At 39.4% G+C, this 20,661-nt stretch overlaps 1 protein-coding gene across 1 annotated transcript in view; it reads right to left on the bottom strand.

The window, feature by feature from the left end:
* Positions 1-20,661, bottom strand: part of DNAH8 (dynein axonemal heavy chain 8) — a 377,771-nt gene that overhangs the window by 125,094 nt on the left and 232,016 nt on the right. Inside the window, exons 60-67 of the mRNA XM_045786311.2 lie at positions 19,801-19,923; positions 18,130-18,260; positions 13,679-13,832; positions 7,140-7,304; positions 5,796-6,022; positions 3,883-4,001; positions 1,494-1,597; positions 275-451 (exon numbers count right to left, since the gene is read on the bottom strand). Coding sequence (XP_045642267.2) covers positions 275-451; positions 1,494-1,597; positions 3,883-4,001; positions 5,796-6,022; positions 7,140-7,304; positions 13,679-13,832; positions 18,130-18,260; positions 19,801-19,923 — 1,200 coding nt within the window. The remainder of the gene's footprint in view (positions 1-274; positions 452-1,493; positions 1,598-3,882; positions 4,002-5,795; positions 6,023-7,139; positions 7,305-13,678; positions 13,833-18,129; positions 18,261-19,800; positions 19,924-20,661) is intronic.

Genomic DNA, 20,661 nt, shown 5'->3' with positions numbered 1-20,661 from the left:
GTTCCGGCCATGAATCCCACGCGTTATTTCTCAGCTCTCACGGAAGGCGGATTTATGGAATGAAACTAGTAAATTATAAGAACTGAAGACTTAAAAAAATTAGAACTTAGAATATCGAATCAACGGAAACATTTGTCTTCAGACTCAGAGGTTATCAATCCCATTAGAATTCCGTTCAGTTTTCAGATTCTAGAAGTTGCGCGATGAATTTCGCGCCACGACCCACGGAGCGGGCTGCGGGCTGGTGCTGACAAGGGTAACGGCGCATGCTCACATTCAGGGCTGCCTCCGCTTCTTCAAGGGCGGGTTTGGCCGCCTCCAGCTTGGTCTCAGCTTTTACTTTCTCACTGTCGATTTCATCCACAATTTTTTGGGCTTTGTCTTTCACCTCCTGCACTTCGTTTTTCACTTTGGCTGAAGCCTGCGCACTTACCGTGACTTCTGCCAGTACCTGTTGAAATGAGGGAACACATGAGGGCAAATAGGTGCCTCTTGAGCAAAATTTACAGATCTGAGCAGTGAGAGAATACTTATTCGCTATAAGGGAAAACACAAATAAGAGTAAATTTATTCTCTATGTATATTTTACATATATTCCCTAGTCTATGTTTTAAGGTGTATTAAAGTAACTCCTTTAAGCAGTTCTTTGAAATCTTCTATGTCCTAAGCTTTCCGGAGGCTCACAAATATATAAATAAATACACATATATTTATATATACAGAATATATAAACAAACACTTTAAGCTTTCAGGAAAATGGTATTTCCACTCTATGTAATTTCCAGAAAAGTGACACAGTTCAAGTATATGTAATGGAATAAGGTCAGAAACCATATCAATGCCCATGTAATGAAAATAAAATAGGTCGTGTTTTCGGAGTGCCTACCATACGGCAGGACTATGCTAAGACCCTCTCCTATGCTATCTCTCTCATTTCGGTAACTGGCTAAGGGTTGAGATCTAAGTATCCACTCTTAGCCAACTCAGTGAGCAGAAGCTGAAGCCAGCCACAAACCGGCAGGGACACAGATCAAGGAGCAGCATACATATATCCCTATCAACGTGGGAGGAGGAGTTTGTTTTGTTTTGTTTTGTTTTGTTTTTAACTCCCCCAACAATTCTTCTTAGTTTTTTCCCTCCTTGACACAAGCTCCCAATCAGACTTGGGCCATCCTAGAAACTCAGAGCATGCAGGGACCTTAAATAGAAGACCAAACATGACTTAGAGGGAGGCAAACATTTCATATATGAGAGAGAACAAAAGACACAGACCCAGAGAAGAAAGAATAGTCCTAGACCAGGTAGAGGATATAATAATTTAGGTATGTCTTGGTATAAGTTCAACAAAAATACCTAATAGTCTTCGTAAACAATATCTTACTAGAAATAGTCCATGGGTTTATACATTATCTTTTATAGCATTTTTAAACAATGCTTTTTAAAATGTGGAATAATAGTCCTTGCCACTAGTGATACAGTAAATGCCAACTCACTTCATCTGCTTTTACCGAAGCCACCGCCAGCTCCTTTTCCTTCACTGCGAGATCCTGAGACAGCTTAGCCACAGACTCGCTCGCCTCCATAAGCTTATCAAGACCTTTACAAATACACACACGTACACATTTGCTTAGTATCTGAACATCCCTTCATCGAAGATTTGCTCAGTATTTACTACTCATAAGGAACTGTACCAGGATTATAAGGAACACGAGATCATTATTTATGGACAAACACATATATATGAGAAGCGGCTACACTGACCATATCTTTGAGAGTTAAGGCAGTGGGGTGAAGAACACCATCTAGCCACACTTCAGGGAAGGTCACAAGGCCATACTGAGCAAGATTAACGTAGGAAATGTCTCCTTGGCTTTGCAAACATCATTTTTAATGATGTACATATCATTTTTTTTACTTTGAATCACACTGCAGCTGTGACAAACGAACAGAGAATATAGTCACAGTCGTGTGGTTCTCTTTGCTATGAAAATGAAAACAGCTGCTACCACCTGTGCGAGTGGCTCTGTGACTTTCAGTGTCATAGAGCACAAGAGCCAGTTAACTGGATTGTCTCACATTCCAACTGAGTTCTTGACAGTGGTGTGTTGGGGACTGCTTAACATCGGAGTCTCTTGCGGGGGGAAGGGGGAGCACTCATCTGTATGTTTTCTGATTTCCATAGTGTCAATACTCCCACCATGGCTGATTTGAAGTTACCAAGAGCCTCCCAGCAGCACACCATTATATGTCTACCATAGTGATAGAATAGAAATAAATAACCTCAAGAACATTAATAGCAGTAAAATAGAGTAAAAATAACTAAGATGTGATGAATTTTCAGTATTCTAGGCTTTTTCCTTTTTTTTTTTTTTAAAGATTTTATTTATTTATTTGAGAGAGATTCACGGAGGGAGAGGGAGAAGCAGACTCCCTGATGAGCAGAGAGCCCGATGCGGGGCTGGATCTCAGGACCCCAGGATCATTACCTAAGCTCAAGGCAGATGCTTAAACAACTGAGCCACCCAGGCGCCCCTGTTTTTGTCTTTTTCAAATATAATTTATTTAATTGTGAATTTATAGGATTTAATTTTTAATTAAGGATGTGCTTAATAACCAGATCATAAAATTCCTACGAATTAACGATCAACTCTAGAGCCAGTACAAGTAGTTCCAGCCCACCACTGATCATGGCGTATCATGGAAAGCTACAAGAAGGTGAGCCGTGAGAAAGACAGAGGACGGTTTCTTCCAGTGTTTCCATCACTATAACTGCACAGACCTTGGAGTTCAGTTATGACATGGATCACATTTTTTTGCAGAAGAAGTGCGGGGGGAAGTTTTCTCACTTCTTGTTGGACTGTTTGGGCCATAATGCTTTCGGACATATAATTCGTTCCAGTTCATACTTTTTCTGCTTATATTACATGTACTGCACATAGAAATCCATTGTTCAGGTAAACTATCTCTTTTTGTTTTGATTTATTTATTTTTCCTTTTCCTTTGTTAGAAATTTGAGAAGCATTAACATGGTAAAGTTTATCCAAGTCAAGGCAAATTGATTATAATGAAACCAAAATCTGAAATCATGGTCAGTTCCCAAGAGCTGGCTTTTCTCCACCTGCAGGTAGCATCTCAGTGACTATGGGGATTCCTGGCCCAACAGCCTGGACCCAGAGGTGAATGGGCAGGGAGAAAATGATTCAAGAGAGAAAAAAAGACTACGTCTTCTTCTCGGAAGCAGCTTCTTCTTCTTCTTCTCTTTTTAAAGATTTTATTTATTTATTTGAGAGAGAGAGCACATATGCACAAGCAGGGGGAGGGGCAGAGGGAGAGGGAGAAACAGTCCCACTAAGCACAAAGCCCAACATGGGGCTCTATCCCAGGACCCCAAGATCATGACCTGATCCAAAGGCAGATGCTTAACCAACTGAGCCACCCAGGCACCCCTGCCTGGCAGCTTCTTAACAGGTAGAAAACCCTAACAGCATCCCTCAAAATAATCTATTAACAGTAAAGTCAGTATTTTGCTTTCAAACACAATATCCACCAGTGTGGATTCCTATCAAACACAATATGCATCAGATATGGATTCCTATCAAAAAGACCCTGAAAGATTCCATTCTCTGGGCACCTGGGTGGCTCAGTCGGTTAAGTGGCTGCCTTTGGCTCAGGTCGTGATCTTCGGGTCTGGGGATTGAGTCCCACGTGGGGTTCCCTGCTCAGGGTGGAGTCTACTTCTCCCTGTCCTCCCTGATTCTCCCTCCCTTCTCTGCTTCTCCCTTTCTTCCCAGCTTGTGTTCTCTCTCGCTATCTCTCTCTCTTTCAAATAAATAAATAAAATCTTTTGATAAATAAATAAATAAAAGATTCCATTCTGCTTACCAATATTCATACGTTCAGCTTGTTCATTGATATGTTTCACCTTTTCAGTATAAATGTTCTTATAACCATTTATAAATGAGAGATAAGACTTGGGAGTCACATGTGCTCTTCGGCGGTACCTGAAAGTAGAATGTAAAAATGATCTTCAGCTCTATCATTTCTGATATATTCCTAGAAAGCATCCTACAGAGGCTCTTCCCACTGTGGAATCAGTGGGATTCTGAAGGGTGATTCACTGTCAGGAGGGCAGGAACTGTGAATTGTTTCCCTAGAGGTGAGGTGGAAAGAACACTAAATATCTGGTGCTTTGACCTTTGAGGGGTCTTAGACTCGACCCTTACCCCACTCTGGGCTTCTGTTTCCTCATCTGGAAAACTAAGAAAAAAATCACTGTGCTACACCTGCCAGCATTTTGGGGGGGGGGAATATATATATATATATATATATATATACACACACACATATATATATATATATTTGACCATATATCCCTAATATTTAATTAATTTATATATATATAATATATATATGTATATGTATATATGTATATATGTATATATAATACATATAATATATGTATTATAAATATAAATATATATAAATATTATACAATATAGTATATATTATATAATATATAAATACAATAAAAAATAATATATAAATATATAAATAAATATAAATACATATATATTTATATATATACACATATATACATATATACACATGTATTATATACATATATATATACATATATATATATATATATATATATATATATATATACACATTTGACCATGTATCCCTAATATTTAATTAATTTTTCACGTTTGGAGTTCTGAAGATTTTTAACATTAAAAAATTTTTTTAAGGACTCGGACATATACGTGACTAGCACTTAAGCATTTGACAAATATCACATTCAGAATAAACTTCTCCAACCCAAAAGAATATGAAAATTTTGGAAAATACACCAATTTTTCAAAAATAAAGACACAGGTTTTTGTAGCTGTAAGAAGGTAAACCTTTCCACAGATGACAGTGACAGAAGGGGTTCAAGCTAAGCGTAAGGAAAATCTTGCTAAGCGTAAGAATACACATGGATCCACCCAGAGGATCTGGAAGGTGAACTAGAGCTATGGGGGGAGGGCGGTTCCCAGGGATAGTTTTAAGTAAAGAAAAGCGTCCAGGATAAACATCCTTTTGTGAGATAGGAACCCCCTGGAAAACCCATGAAAGTGTTACCCAGACTCTCTGGGTGGAAAATTCTTTCTGGCAGGTGCAGTGCCCCCAGAAGCCCAAAGATCATGTTGGTCCACCTTTATCCCCATCTGTCAAATGTACACAGCGACTATCATGCTTTGGGAGGGGAAGAAGTTGTATTTTTGAACTGTTGACAACAGCTTTCACATGTGAACCCATTGCTGCTTTAGCCAATGGACTCTCCTATAGTCAATTAAAAATTATTTGGCGTGAAAACATTGTCAAGACTAAGAAATGCAAATACAAAACTTAAATGTCCCTTAACATAAGGCAATGGTGAAACCTTAAAACAGCATACTTCTTTAATCAAAATAAACAATGCATTTGAATAAGAAACTAATTTTAAACAGTTTATAATGAATTAGTTAAGTCATTTTCAAAAAAAAATTAAGCAAATGAAATAAAGTGATTCATTAAGCATCTGTTCCTTTGAGGCCTGGAGGGAAAGAGGTACTTAAGTATGGACACTAGTTAATTTTAAAGTCTCATTGATTTATCATTATTTCAATACATAATCACTAGAAAATCAAAGCAAGAAAAAAATCTAAGTGCAGCTGGGAGTTTGTACTCCATCGATCTGGCTGCTGCACGGAATTCCTCCTGGAGAGAACTCTGTGGTTCTGCAGCCACGACACTTAGGGAAAGCCACTCACCGTTGGAAATAATTTTCACAGCTCTCGGAAACCATGTCATGGAAGAGGCCCATTGTTTCTACGACCTGTCTTTTGGTGTCACTGGAGCAGACAATACTATAGCCTGAAAGGAAATAGGAGGCCACAGCAATCAAAGCCTCCTTTGGCCAGCGACTAAACCAGTCCATGGTGCAACCTGATATCAAGCCAGGAAATTTCAAAGAACGGGCACGGAACTTCTCACCAACCTGTTGACAGCAAAGTCAGAAAGCATCAGACACACAGAGGGATTATAATAAATCGGCTCGAGAGAGGCTTACACATTCTGGGCCACTGGTGTGACATCACAATTAAAAAAAAAAAACACCTTGGGCTGCACTAATGTATCAATGAAATGTTCAGATGAAGGGAGGAAGTATTTCCACACTCTTCCCTGCCCTAAGACAGCATCTGCATTATTGGGTTGGATTCTAAAAGCTACCTTTAGGAGGAAAGTGACACTAGAACTCTGCTAGAGAGAGATTACCAGGATGGTCTGAACATGAGGACAAGTGAGAACAGCAGAAGGGGTGGGAGGTGTTTGGACTACAAAGGAAACAACTTCAGGAATCTGCAAAATCTTCCTCTAAATATCTGAGGAGCAGTATGGGGGGCAGGGAGGGATCAGATTCATTTTATAAGCCGAAACAGAATCACAGGCGGAAAAAAAACAGAAAGACTAAATTTAATTCATCCCATAGAAGACCTCTCTGGGAATTAGACTACCTAAAAATTAAGCAGGTCGGCTTGTAAGTTAGTGAGACCTGCAGAGCAGAGCTGCCCGATACAACCTTAATTGTGGAAAAGTTCTATATCTGTGCCGTCCAGTATGGTGGCCACAAGCCATACGTAGTTACTGAGCACTTGAAATGGAGCTAATGAGACTGAAGAATTGAATTCTTATTTTTACTTCATTTTAACCAATCAAAATTTAAATGTCCATACATGTCTAATAGCTACTTTACTGGATCATACAGTGAGCTAGGGAAATTCAAACCTACATCAGGGATATTCTAGATGGTATGTCTGTATTGGAGGAAGAGCTGGACAAGATTACATCACCAAATCCCTTACAATTCAAGCAATCTGTATCTCTAGGCAATTAATGGAAGTTGTAGGCTATGCAATAATTTCTAATAAAATATTTTAAATTATTACACTTCAGTATGAGATTCCTCCAGTGGAGACTGGTGGTAGTAAAGTGTTAATTGCAATTCAGTGTGACAAATGTTAGTTTCTGAGCAAACCATCTCACCAGAGAAGGTAAACTATTAAGTACATTTCAATAAGTGACTCCTCCCACGTATATATAAAATAACAACATACTGGAGAAAAGCAGAGAACAACATGCAAGTTCTTCCTTGATCTTGAAATAAAATACTCATACAGATTATCAAAGGTAGGAGGGTGGCGAGGCAGCTCCTTTTTCATCACCGATATTAGACCTTGGGTGATTTCATCCATCTCATCTCGTGCAAACAGATTTGAGATCTTTGAGAAACAGACAAGACAGTGTTCTGTATTTTACAAGTTCCCCACACAAATTCACTGCCAAAGTCTAGTCCTTCTTTTCCCCCACGTCATCTTTTTTCATATTTTCTTTCTGCATCTCCACAGTTAAAATCCCTCATTTGCCAGAGATTACCAAGAATACATCCTTTTATTGAGCAGTTTAATCAGGAGGAAATTTTGCTTCCCTTTGCTCAAATAGCTATCACCAAAAATGTATCTCTCTACCATTCCAATAATCTCTTTAGAATGTCCAGTGATGCCCTGTGTTCTCCGATTCATACAGTTTCAATTCTGGGTCTGAGGTCATTTTTTACTATGTTCGTGTTTTTTTTTATTCAGGTATAAGTGATATACAATATTATATTAGTTTCAGGTGATTCAGCATTTGTATATACTGGGGAATGATCACCACAATAAGTCTAGTTACCATCTGTCACCATACAAAGTTACACAATATTCTTGACTACGCTCCCCATGCTATGCATTACATCCCCATGATTTATTTTATAATTGAAAGTTTGTACTTCTTGATCCCCTTTGCTCATCTCTCCCACTGCCCCCCCAGCAACTCCCCCTCCCTCTGCCAACCACCAATCTGTTCTCTGTATCTAGGAGTCTGGATTTTGTTTTGTTTTTTTAGATATCTCATAATAAACAAAAGAACGCAGTATTTGGCTCTCTCTGACTTATTTCACTTAGCTTACTACTCTCGAGATCTACCCATGTGCACGTGAATGGCAAGATTATATTTTTGTTGGGGCTAAGTAGTATTCCGTTGCATGTGTGTGTACATACGTGCCATATCTTCTTTATCCATTTAGCCACTGATAGAGATGTGGGTTGTTTCCATGCCCTGGCTATTATAAATACTGCTGCAATGAGCATAAGGGTGCATATATCTATTCGAATTAGTGTTTTCATTTTCTTCAGAAAGATACCCAGTAGTGAGATTGCTGGATCACATGGTGGTTCTATTTTTAATTTTTTGAGGATCCTCCATGCTGTTTTTCAAGTGGCCACTTGTTTGCCTTCCCACCAATAGTGCATGAGGGTTCCTTTTTCTCCACGTCCTTATCAAAACTTGTTATTTCTCATCTTTTTGATAACAGCCATTCTGACAGGTGTGAGGTGCTATCTTGTAATGGTTTCGATTTGCATTTCTCTGTCAATTAATGATGTTGAGCATTTTTTCATGTGCTTGTCAGCTATCTGTATATCTTCTTTGGAAAATGTGTATTCAGATCCTTTGCCTGGACGATTATCGGGGTTTTTTTTGTTATTGAGTTGTAGGAGTTCTTTACATATTTTTTAATATTAACCCCTTATCAGATATGTGACTTACAAATATCTTCTCCCATTCAGTAAGTTGCCTTTTAATTTTGTTGATGGTTTCCTTCACTGTGCAGAAGCGTTTTAGTTTGATATAGTCCCATTTGTTTATTTTTCCATTAGTTTCCCTTGCTTTTGGTGTCTAATCCATAAAAACATTGCTAAAACCAATGTCAGGGAGCTTACCACTTATGTTTTCTTCTAGGAGTTTTATGGTTTCAGGTCTTACCTTCAAGTCTTCAATCCGTTTTGGGTTAATTTTTGTGCATGGTGTAAAGTAGTGGTACAGTTACCTTCTTCTGCATGCGGCTGTCCAGTTTTCCCAACACCTTTTATAGAAGAGATTGTCCTTTCCCCATTGTGTATTCCTGGCTCCTTTATCGTAAGTTAATTGACTGTATATGCGTGGGTTTATTTCTGAGCTCTCTGTTCTGTTGATCTGTGTGTCTATTTTTATGCCAGTACCACTATTACTATAGCTTTGCAGTATAGTTTAAAATCACAGATCATGATATTTCCATCTTTGTTCTTTTTCTCAAGATTGTTTGGCTATTCAGGGTCTTTAGTCGTTTCATATAAATTTTAAAATTCTTTGTTCTATATCTGTGAAACATGCCATTGGAATTTTGATAGCTATCGCATTGAATTTGTAGATGGCTTTGGATAGTATGGACATTTTAACAATATTAATTCTTCCAGTCTATGAGCACAAAATATCTTTTCATGTATTTGCATCTTCTTCATTTCTTTCAACAATGTTCTATAGCTTTCAGTGTACTGATCTTTCACCTCTGATTAAATTTATTCCTAGGTATTTTATTCTTTTTTGATGCAATTTTAAATGGGATTGTTTTCTTAATTTCTCTGATAGTTCATTACTAGTGTATAAAAATGCAACCAATTTCTGTATATTATTCGTATCATGAAACTTTACTGAATTTGTGTATTAGTTCTAACAGTGTTTTGGTGGAATCCTCAGGATTTTCTATATTAATAATAGCATGTGATGTGTAAATACTGACAGTTTTACTTCTTCCTTTCCAATTTGGAGGCCTTTTATTTCTTCATCTTGCCTAAGAAAAACCTTCCTGTTAAGTATGATATTAGCTGTGGGTTTATCATATATGGTCTTTATTGAGGTACATTCCCTGTGTCCATTCCACATTGGAGAGTTTTTAATCATAAATGGATGTTGAACTTTGTCAAATGCTTTTTATGCATCTGTTGTGATGCTCATAAGATTTTTATCTTTCATTTTGTTAATGTGATGTATTATGTTGATTGATGTGGACGTTGAACTATCCTCACATCCCTTGAGTAAATCCCACTTGATCATGGTGTATGATCCTTTTACTGTACTGTGAATTCAGTTTGCTGTTTTACTGAGGATTTTTTCATCTATGCTCATCAGGGATATTGGCCTGTAATTCTCTTTTCTTGTGGTGTCTTTGTCTGGCTTTGGTATCAGGGTCAGTCTGTTCTTATAGAATGAGTTTGGAAGTGTTACCTTCTCTTCAACTTTGTAGAAGAGTTTGAGAAGAATAGGTACTAACTCTTCTTTCAATGTTTGGTAGAATTTGCCAGTAAAGCCTCTGGGCCTATAATTTTGTTGGCAGGTTTTTGATTACTGAGTCAACATCCTTATTAGTAATTAGTCTGTTCGGATTTCCTATTTCTTCATGATTTCTTTAAATTCAACTTAGTTGGAACTCTGGGCTTCCTGGCCATGGATGTCTGTTTCCTTCCCCTAGTTAGGGAAATTTTCAGCTATTACTCTTCAAATAAGTTTTCTGCCTCTTTTTCTCTCTTTCTTCCTTTGGGGCTCCTATAATGCAAATTTATTCCACTTGATGTTGTCCCATGTATCCCTTGAGTTATCTTCATTAATTTTTTTTTTCTTTTTGCTGCTCTGATTTTCATTGCTTTGTCTTCCAGCTACTGACCTGTTCCACCTCTTCCAGGCGGCTGTTGAATCCCTCCTGTGTATTTTTTCAGTCAGTCATTGTAATTCTTCAGCTCTGTGACCTCTACTTGGTACTTTCTTATGTTTTCTATATCTTTATTACAGTTCTCACTGTGTTCATCCATTCCCTTCATGAGTTCAGTGAACATCTTTATAGCCGTTACTTTGAATACTTCATCAGTTATGTTACTTACCACCATATCATCAAGGGCTTTTTCTGAGGTTTTGTCTTTCATTTGGCACCTATTTCTCTGTTTCCTCATTTTGCCTGACTCTTTGGGTTTGTTTCTATGAGGCAAAACAGCTACCTCTCCCAGTCTTGAAGAAGTGGCCTTATGTAGGTGATGGACCTTCTCATTCAACTTTGCCCTAGCTCTTGGTGTCTCACAAAACTTTTTGATTATCTAAACCACCTGATCTATTGTTGATATGTCCCTGCTGTTGAGGGTGCACCAAGACCAGTGTTCCAAGGGGGAGGAATCTCATTGAGTACCTAGTTTCAGGCTGACTGGAATCTAGACCCTTAGGCAACAGCTTTTAAAGTATGCAAACACATACAGTCCTGTAGGGCCACAACCATATCCCTGCTGCCCTCCAGACTAGGAAGTCTCTCCAGATCGCAAAAGTTGGGGCTCCAGACAAATATATAAACTTTCCAGGAGGTTTTGTTGAGCTATCGCAAGGCCAAGGGGTTATGAAAGGACGGTGTCCTCCTGCTTACATTCCCTTTGTGGGTCTCCTCAACCTCTAGATGTGTGGGAAACCTAAAGCCTGTCCCTCTGGCAGAAGCTCCAAGCTAAGTAAATAGGCCTTTTTCCCAGGAAGACTGGAGTCGTGTTTCAGTCTGCTGTCTGTGCAGTGTCCTGGGTGTGGTGGCCTGCCAAGAACTGTCTTTCCAACTGTTACATTGCCATGGAGCTCAGGAATGCCAGCTTCCTTGGCCACCAGCATCAGGCAATCAAGGGGCATCCCCATGTAGATTGCCCGTGCCTGCTGGCTTTAACTAGGCAGCTGGAGAGTGTATAGGAGGGGCACGCTTGCCAGCTTCAGGAAAGAAGCAGGAAAATGTTTTAACTGCATGCTCCCATGGGCTTCAGGACTGCTGTGAGTGAGTGCCTTGTCTGAGTGTGCACACCAGCTTTAGACTGGCGTGGAAGAATGTTTCCACCATTTGTACTTGCCAGCCCCAGCCAAGGAAAGGGAGTGTCACAACCACCCATGCTTGCTGACCTTACCTAGGGAGCAGGTGAATGCCACATTCATCTCACCTGCCCTAGCCAGGGAGCAGGGGAGTGCCACAACCACCCACGTTCTCCAACTTCAACAATGCAGCAGGATAGCACTGACCACTCACTCACCCCTGCCTGTCTTAATAAGGTGGCAGGAGGGTGCTTTGTCCAAGCTTGCTCACCTGTGCAAGCAGGGTAGGTATAAAGTACAAAACTGGCATCCACCAGCAACCCCATCTCTGGGGGGAGTTTCAACTGTCCCCTGCCCCCTTCAGTTGATACTTTAAGATCAGCAAATGAATCCCACCTCTTTTCAAAGTGCTGGGATTGTTTGTTTGTTTGTTTGGCTGGGTCTTGGGGTAAGACTATACGGGAGCCCTTTAGAAGTGAATCTCAGTCTTATAGCACTTTGGGGCATTGCATGTCAGCCCTGTTAGCTTTCTTTTCTTTTCTTTTTTCTTTTCTTTTCATTTCGTTCTTTTCCTTTTTTTCTCCCATTGGTATTCTAAGATATTTTGGGGGCTTGTCTCTCTGGTGTATATTCCAGGGGTTGGGGTGTCTGATGACCAACCCCTCACTCCTCCAGGAGAAGCTCCACATTTGCGAGAACCGTCCCTATTGCATGTCACTGTGCTGAGGGTGAGGTTTTGGGCAAGACCGTGTCTCTGCCTCTCCTCCCTATCTTGACGTGGTCTTTTTATCCTTTGTTGTGGAGAAGCAGCTTATCCAGTTTTCAGATCTTTTCAGAGGGAAATAATCCATATGTAGATGTAGATTTGGTGCTTCTATGCGAGGAGGTGAAGTCAGGATTTTCCTATGCCACCATCTTGCAGAAAGAAGTCCTCTCTCCAAGGTAGTCAAGGAGCTCATGCAGCAGCAAGCATCAACAGACACCACTGCGCAGGGAAGAGTTAACACAGCGGGCTCAATTTTGAGCAGAGTATGCTTGCAGGGCCGGCACTGGGCTGTCAGCTGGGAACTTGGTTTTTAAATGTCTCCTCCATTACTAAGTGATCAGGTTGTTCTGTGCCTGGACTATTTATACAAACATTGTGATATATGGTGAACATCTGCTTTCCTTCTGGGAGTCTGGAATTTTGGCAGTTGTGTCTAGGCAGGGAGGACAACCAGACCAGCCCCTAATAAAAACTGTTCAGCTCCAAATCTCCAACAGGCTTCCCTGAATGGAAGCACCGCGCGTGAGTGACTGCACTTCGCTGCTGGAGGGGGAGAACTTCCGTATGACCCTTTTGGTGAGAACATACGAAGTCTGCACATGGATTTCTCCAGATTCCAACTGATGTGTCTTTTTCTGTCTCGATTTGGCTGTGAATCCTTGCTGTGCTGCTGTCATAAATCTTAGACATGAGTACAACTGTATGCTGAGCCCCCATGAGTCCTTCTAATGAAGCACCAACCATGTGAGTGATCGTGGGAGTGCTGACAAAGGTGATGTCACAAGTGGGGACACAAACATCTACTTAGAGCTTGCAGAACCCTTTCATCTCTTTTATACTCCTGACGATTAGATAGAGACTTTGATTCTTCTAAAATAAATTACAGGACCAAATTGAAGACTGATGGAATAAGTAAGCAATCATATTTAAAATGGAACAACGCATACAAAATGCATACAAAATTGTGCCAGAGGTGGGCAGCGTTAATTTCACAGGCAGCTTTTAAAAAAAATCTACCACCTCTTATACATTAATCATTTCTAAAATGAAAAATGTATGTTAAGTGGCCTCACTTGCAAAGGGTTGCTGCTTTTTCTTTTCAAATATAATTTACATCTTTAAAATATGAACTTTTTCTCTAGTTTTGAGACCTACCTCCCCTGAAGATAACAGGTTGTTAAGATATTCTAGAAATGCCTCATCTTTTATTTCATTGTCAGTAAAGATGAAGGTGATACCTTTTCCATCAGCACCAGCAACTTTGTACAGACCTTTTAAGTCCTCTGTTAGATTATTCACATTATAAGACCTAAAAAGGGTGGTAGAAAATTTAAAATTAAATATACATATATATATATAATCGTGATTTGTCTAAAAAGGACAATATAACCCATGGTAAGAAGAGCATCTTCACCTGCTCCAAGAGATATTATGTAAGAGTGTCTGCTAAACACACCGTTCAAAACAAGTATATTTTATTTAACTTGAGAAGTGAGAAATGGGAATTCACCAGAAGTGACTTATGAAGAATAATTAGAAATTCAGAAATGAACTTTTATTCTCTGCAAGCTGACAATCTTCCACAACAGATTTTGCCCGAGTGAATATACGCATAACATCTGAAACTAATCTGAAACTTGGATGAGTCTGGATTGGTTAAGAAAGTCAAGATAAATTATAAATAAAATTAGTGATAAATTACATACAGTGGTAATTTGTGCATCTCTTTAAGTGGCTAAATACAGAGACAGCCTACAGAAGAATATGCATTACGCAGTGTGATATAAATAATTGAAATGTTATAATTACGTAGTTACAGATTATGACAAGAAGATCTTGGCCTTTGCTTTTCTGTTTACTCTGTTTCCTACTAAATGTATATGCTACTGGAGGTGATGTGATGTGCAGAAATAAAGCAGACATTTTCTGAAGTGTTGTGTGTAAATCCTCGTGAGTGAACTGATAACACAGACATCCTCACTCGAAGGAGGCTGGATGGTGCAAGTCATAGGGAGTTGCGTGTAAGCCACAGGGGCTAGTGGAAAGACTACAGGCATTGGAACCAGAAGGACCCGCATTCAAATCCCCGCTCTGCAGCTTTGGAAATGTTTCTTTACGTTTCTTAGCTTCTGTTTTGCCCTCTGCAAGATGAAGCTAATATCTGCTTGTAAAGGCTGCTGCGGGCGTTAGAGATGATTTGGCTTAAGTGCATTCGAATGAATAAATAGCTGATTTTAAACTAGGAGGACCAGCTACCCCCTTCAGAGTGGCACTACAGTAAAACATCTTATAGACTTTGGCAAAAGGAACTCCACTGAAAGGAGAATATACATGCCTTTCAAGATAATTGCCAAGGGGGACATTCGTTAGAAGAGAAACTGGTAAGATGGTTTGCTGAGATATAGTTTGGTTTCTAGAAACCACTCTGGATTTCCTCCTCTCTGCCTTGCCTCTTCTCACTCTCCACTGCAAGCAAGTCCCCTTCCTCTATGTTGGGAGACCCCTGCATTCTTCCCTCAGCCATTTTTTCTCCTCACTATGCACCCTATTCATACTCCTTGTTACCTTAAAAGTGTTCTCTCCACTGAGACTTCTGTGCTGACATCTCCAGCACCCACTCCTGAACTCCACACCCATGAGTCTAATGAACTATGGAAACCATGCATTCTGCAAACATGTCACTCTCTGCATGTACTGGACTGAATTCCCATTTTACCCCCCTTAAAACTTATGGTCGTTTGTTTATTTGTTCAACACACATTTTTATGGTGTTGGTTAAAAGTACCCACTTGATAGTAATGGTAGATAAGACGAAGGTTATAATAGTCCATCCTCGGGGAGCTTACAGCCTAGTGAAGGAGACAGATGAGTGAACAAGCATTTCTATAGTGCAGTGTGATAAATACCACTAGAGAAACTAGATGTGTCATTCTAGACTTTCTTCTTTCCTCTTATTCACTCCATAGCAGATCAACTGCTAAGTCCTATCAATATACTAGGGACTATAAAGTCCTACTTTAAATTGTCCCCACTGACTCCTCTCTACTCCCACCTTCCCTGCTGTTTTAAAATGTTTCCAGGATTTGCTTTAGTCAGGTATGGTCAGAGACACAGACATGGAAAGGACTGCCATGAAGAAAGAGGCTTATCTTATACTCACAGATCCCAAGAAACAGGAGGGGATATGCCACACCGTACAGGGCTGCGTGGGGAAGCACCAGGGTCAGTCAGGAGGTGGAAGGAGTGAGAGGAACCATGGGCGACAGCCTTTACTGTGGTTTCCATGAGATAGGCAAAGGTAGGCAGGCTAAACAGATTTAGGATTGGCTTGTTTGAATAATTTCAATGGGCTCCAGAGCATAGATTCTGTCACTAGTTACTGGTCTTTGGCTCTGGGGTGATTAGGGCAGAGCGATATCGCTTCCTGGTGGAGAAAGCCAGATAGATGTGGTGGTTCAGAGTATGAGCTCTGGACTGGTTGGTTTACTTATGAAAGGCACACTCCTGGAGCAAGCCGTGAACTGTCTCTAAGAACTGGCTTGCCCTGGAGGCGCAGTCAGCAGGACCCCAGTGCCAGAGCATCAAGAAAACAGAAAACGAGAAAATACAGTTAACACTTTGGTAAACTGGAGGATTGTATGTCCCATCTCAGGAGGCATGCTGCTCGGATCCAGCCACCTGGGATGCAGGCACAGTGTTGCCAGATCTTCCAACTTTCAAAAGAAGTCAGAAATCCATTTTTTAGGTGAAATCTCCTAATTTTTAAATGTTGACAACTGATGTAATTTAATTTAATTAATCTCTAGATATTTGACACTTTATGTTTTTTTAATCTGCTCTTGTAATTTGTATCTTGTCAATTTTTTATCTATTTGGTAGCAGAGTGGTGTGTATAAATGGTTTAAATTTAAATTTAAAAAGTGACCTAAAATTTATAAGGAACTACAAAAAGCTAAACATTCAAGACAATCCTGAAGAAGAACAACAAAGTTGCTCAAGATATATTAAAACTACAGTAATTGAAACAGGTGGTAATAGTACAGAGATAGATACATTAGTGGAACAGACTGTAGTCACAGACATGACCAGTTGACTGATGGGGAAGAAATGACACTGTAATGTGCCAGGAAAAACATGGCCTTTTCAATAATGGAGTTGGAGTGATTGGATATCTCTATTGAAAAATATAATCTTAACTCCTACCTCAGACTTTATAAGAAAATAAATTCTAGATGGGTTATAGTTCTAAATGTAAAAGGAGCACATGATATTCTCAAATATAAAGGAAATCACAGGAAAATATCTTCACAGGTAAACAAATATTTTTTTTAACACAATACAAAGAGCACTAAAATAAAGAGGAAAAAAAAACTGATAAGTTTCATTAAACGTAAGATCCACTGACGTGTACGTGGGTGGTTCAGTCAGTTAAGTGTCTGCCTTCGGCTCAGGTCATGATCTCAGCGTCCCCGGGTTGGACTCCCTGCTCAGTGGGGAGTTGGCTTCTTCTTCTCCCTCTGCCCTTCCCTCTTGCTCATTCCAATCCCCCCCAATAAATAAATAAAATCTTAAAAAAAAAAAGGTAAGGCCCACTGAGAGTGAAAAAGCAAGCCAATAACTTGGAGAAGATAAGTGTAATATACACTCTGACAACAGAATTATATCCAAAACATATAAAGAACTCCTAAAAATCAATTAAGAGAAAGAATCACACCCTAATTGGAAAAAAAAAAGAAGCAAAGGATATAACACAGATATTTCATAAAAGAGACTGTCCAAATGGCTAATAAGAGGTGAAAATGTGCTCGACATTAGCCACGGGAAATGCAGACTGAAGCCACAGAGACATACCAGGACACGCCCACCAGCATTGCTTAAGGGAAAACGACTCCAGGGCCAAAGCTGCACCAGGATGTAAAAGCAACAGAAATTCTCATGAACCGTCGGTGGACGTAGGTAGAACACTGTGGAAAACAACTCCTCGGATGGACTAAAGCTGAATATATGTTCACTCCACACCCAGCAATTCTATCTCCGCAAGTATACTCGGTCATACGCAAGAATATTCATGACAGCTCTACTTGCCAAAAAAATCCCCACAAATGTTCGTCAACAGCACAGCGGGTAACAAACTGCGGTCATACGTGAGACCGTGGAGGTCTATACAGCAACGCGAATGAACAAACCGTGGGTGCACGCAGCATCACAGATGAATCTCCCAAACAGAATACAAGCAACAGAAACTGGGCACAAAAGAGTCGACTCCGTAGCATTTGATGGATGGAAAGTTCAAGAATAGGTAAAATTAAGTGGGTTTAGAAGTCAGAATATAGTTAACTTTGGGAGGGTAATGACTGGGACAGGACAGGACAGGAAGGGGCACTTCCGGGGTGCTGGTATTTCATTTCTTCATCTGCAGGCTAACGGCCGAGGTGTACTTACTTTGTGACACCCATGATTTGTGTACATTTCAGCAAGTAAGTTACACCTAAATAAAAAGTTAACTTAAAAAAATACACCAAATTGTCATATTTTTTTAAGTGAACATTTTACTTCAGAGAAATTAATTACAGAAAAATGTACTGCTGTGTTTTATTTCATCTTACCTGGTTAATGTAATCTGGAATATTTGATATCCCGCTATAAAAGAGGCCAATCTCGAAAGACTTTGTTTTCCCGAACCACCGACACCTACCAGCAACGCATTTCCACATGATGTTCGAATTATTCGTGAAATCTGTTTGGAAATAAAATGGTATGTATTGAAAAACAGAATTCAACCGTTTACATTTTGTTGCCTACCTAAATCCAAATTTTGAACACATGCTTGTCGACTACATTAGACTTTTTCCTTTAATGAGATATGTCAGAGTTTTTTAAATTAATGTCTCCTATTCATTTATTCAACTCAAATTCTTTCCTTGCCCATTATGAAAGAGAGAACAAATGGGCTTTCCTATTTCCTATTTCAAAGCCATTTTGTTTGTGTGTGTGTGTGTGTGTGTGTGTGTGTGTGTGTGTGTAATTTTATCATTTTCTGACTCAATGTGTGATGGAGCTACTCCTCCCAATCTCCAGAAAGTTTCGGATTGTCTGCTTATTATTCAGTCTAACACACTGACCCAGCCAGACACCAAGCTCTACAGTGAATACTACCTCTATTGGATCTCTGCCAAGGAAGTGCCAAAATTCTACTTACAAGGGGGGCAGGAAGGCATTTGTAGAAAAAGTCTTGGACTAGTCTTGTGTTGCTTTTCTATGGCTGATTTCCTCAATAAGGATAAGGCTGGAATTGTGGTTCAAATTTTATGCAGGCCAATTGAAGAGATTGCTAAAAATCTCCCTTTTACATTAATGCCCCTGATTAAGGGAGAGACTTAGATGGATCACTACATTTGTTATCAACACTAAAAACCTTTTTTTTTTTTTGTTAAAAAGTGGAAGTTTTACAGACGGCACATAGTCACAACACTTTGGTATGTATTAATTCTATCATTATATTTTAAACATGTTAATCACTTGGGGGTCCCAGGCCCCCAAGACCTTGCCATAGTGAGTACTCAATAATTACTTGTTGAGTGGATGAATGTGAAACTGCACTAGGACATCTGGAAATTCACCAACTTTGAGGAAGACAAATGTATAATAAACACAGAGCAAGCTGCCTCTTTATCAAACCTCCTGCAATGTGTTCTGACTTCCTGTAGAAACTCCTTTTCAATCTACACAGGAGACAAACAAACAGCTCCTTTCTGTAGCCTTTCAGACTTGGATCAAACCATGCTCCTTTGGGTGTTGTCTCTAACTGGTTTCTGTTCTTACACCAGTCCCGCACACCCGCCTTACTCCTTCCTCATCAGTTTGCCATAATCTGTAAGCCAGTCATGAAACGGACATTCTTAAACGCATCAAGTTTTACTCCGTGGGGAAGGGAACAGGATTCCCATCATAACAACATAAAATTTGAAGAGGGACTATTTCTTCACAGGGTTCTCTAGCTTACTTTCTAGAAAGGAAAAACTGACTCGACGTGTCAAAAGCTTTGAATACAAAACCCATCAATTTGGCCTTGAAAGGCATTTGCTGTCATGTAGCTGGATTCAGCTAAGGGGTTTCTGATTAAGCCTTTGTTTTCTGACACAGTGAACTGACCCAACCTATGGACATTCTTCTATACACTACTTGAAACTACATACTTCTCTCAAAACATTTATCTGTGAAATTTGCCCAGTTTTTACATGATCTATTTATATAAGCAAAGAGTCAACAGTTAGAACCTTAATAAGATGAGTCATTGCATCTTTAAAAAACACTAGGTCAAGAGATGTTCCTCTAATGATTTCATTGAACTGTCTCTGGTAGAACTGGAGTTTTTCAGACAGAAAGTCAAAGGATGGGACCTGTGAGTGCAGAGAGAGAGAAAAATAATATTTAAGAGCCAAAATCTATGAAAGCAGCAATTGTAAAGTCTCTCAAAAGTAATTATAATTAAAAGAAAAAAAAACCTAATGGAGGGGCAACTAGATGGCTCAGTTGGTTAAGTGCCGACTCTTGGTTTCAGCTCAGGTCATGATCTCAGGATCCTGAGATCAAGCCCCATGTCAGGCTCCACACTCAGGGCAGAGTCTGCTTGAGATTCTTTCCCCTTGCCCTCCCTCCCTTTCTGCTCCCCCCACCACCCCGGCACTTTCTCTCTCTTAAATAAATAAATAAATAAATAAATAAATAAATAAAGTCTTCTAAAAAAATAAAAATAAAAAACCTAATGGATTTCCAAACATTTGTCATGGATTAGTTGACTTTCAGTTATTTCCATTTTCAGAGGCCTTAAACTTAACTGCATTAGCTGGTGCCAGTATGAAATCATTCCTCGACATTTCCCTTCAAAAACCCCAGCACCAACTCCCACCCACGGGAACTATGATTGGAATATAACAAATATTTCTCTGTTTGTATTTGCATTTTAATATTGTTTACAGATTTTAAAAAATACACAGAAGTTTTACATTGTTGATAGGGTCAAATTGTTTCGAAGTAAATATGCACAGATTTTTTTTGCAAATTTTTTTTCCCCATTTAATTATTTGACCTACATGCACTTCAGAAGTACTTTGTTTGTGACCCTGCTTAAAAAATCT

This window comes from Ursus americanus, chromosome 32, assembly GCF_024610735.1.
Source record: "Ursus americanus isolate L20-20 chromosome 32, mUrsAme1.1.p, whole genome shotgun sequence".
Taxonomy (NCBI): domain Eukaryota; kingdom Metazoa; phylum Chordata; class Mammalia; order Carnivora; family Ursidae; genus Ursus; species Ursus americanus.
The sequence above is the reverse complement of the archived record's forward strand: the minus strand, read 5'-3'. Positions and strand labels throughout refer to the sequence as shown.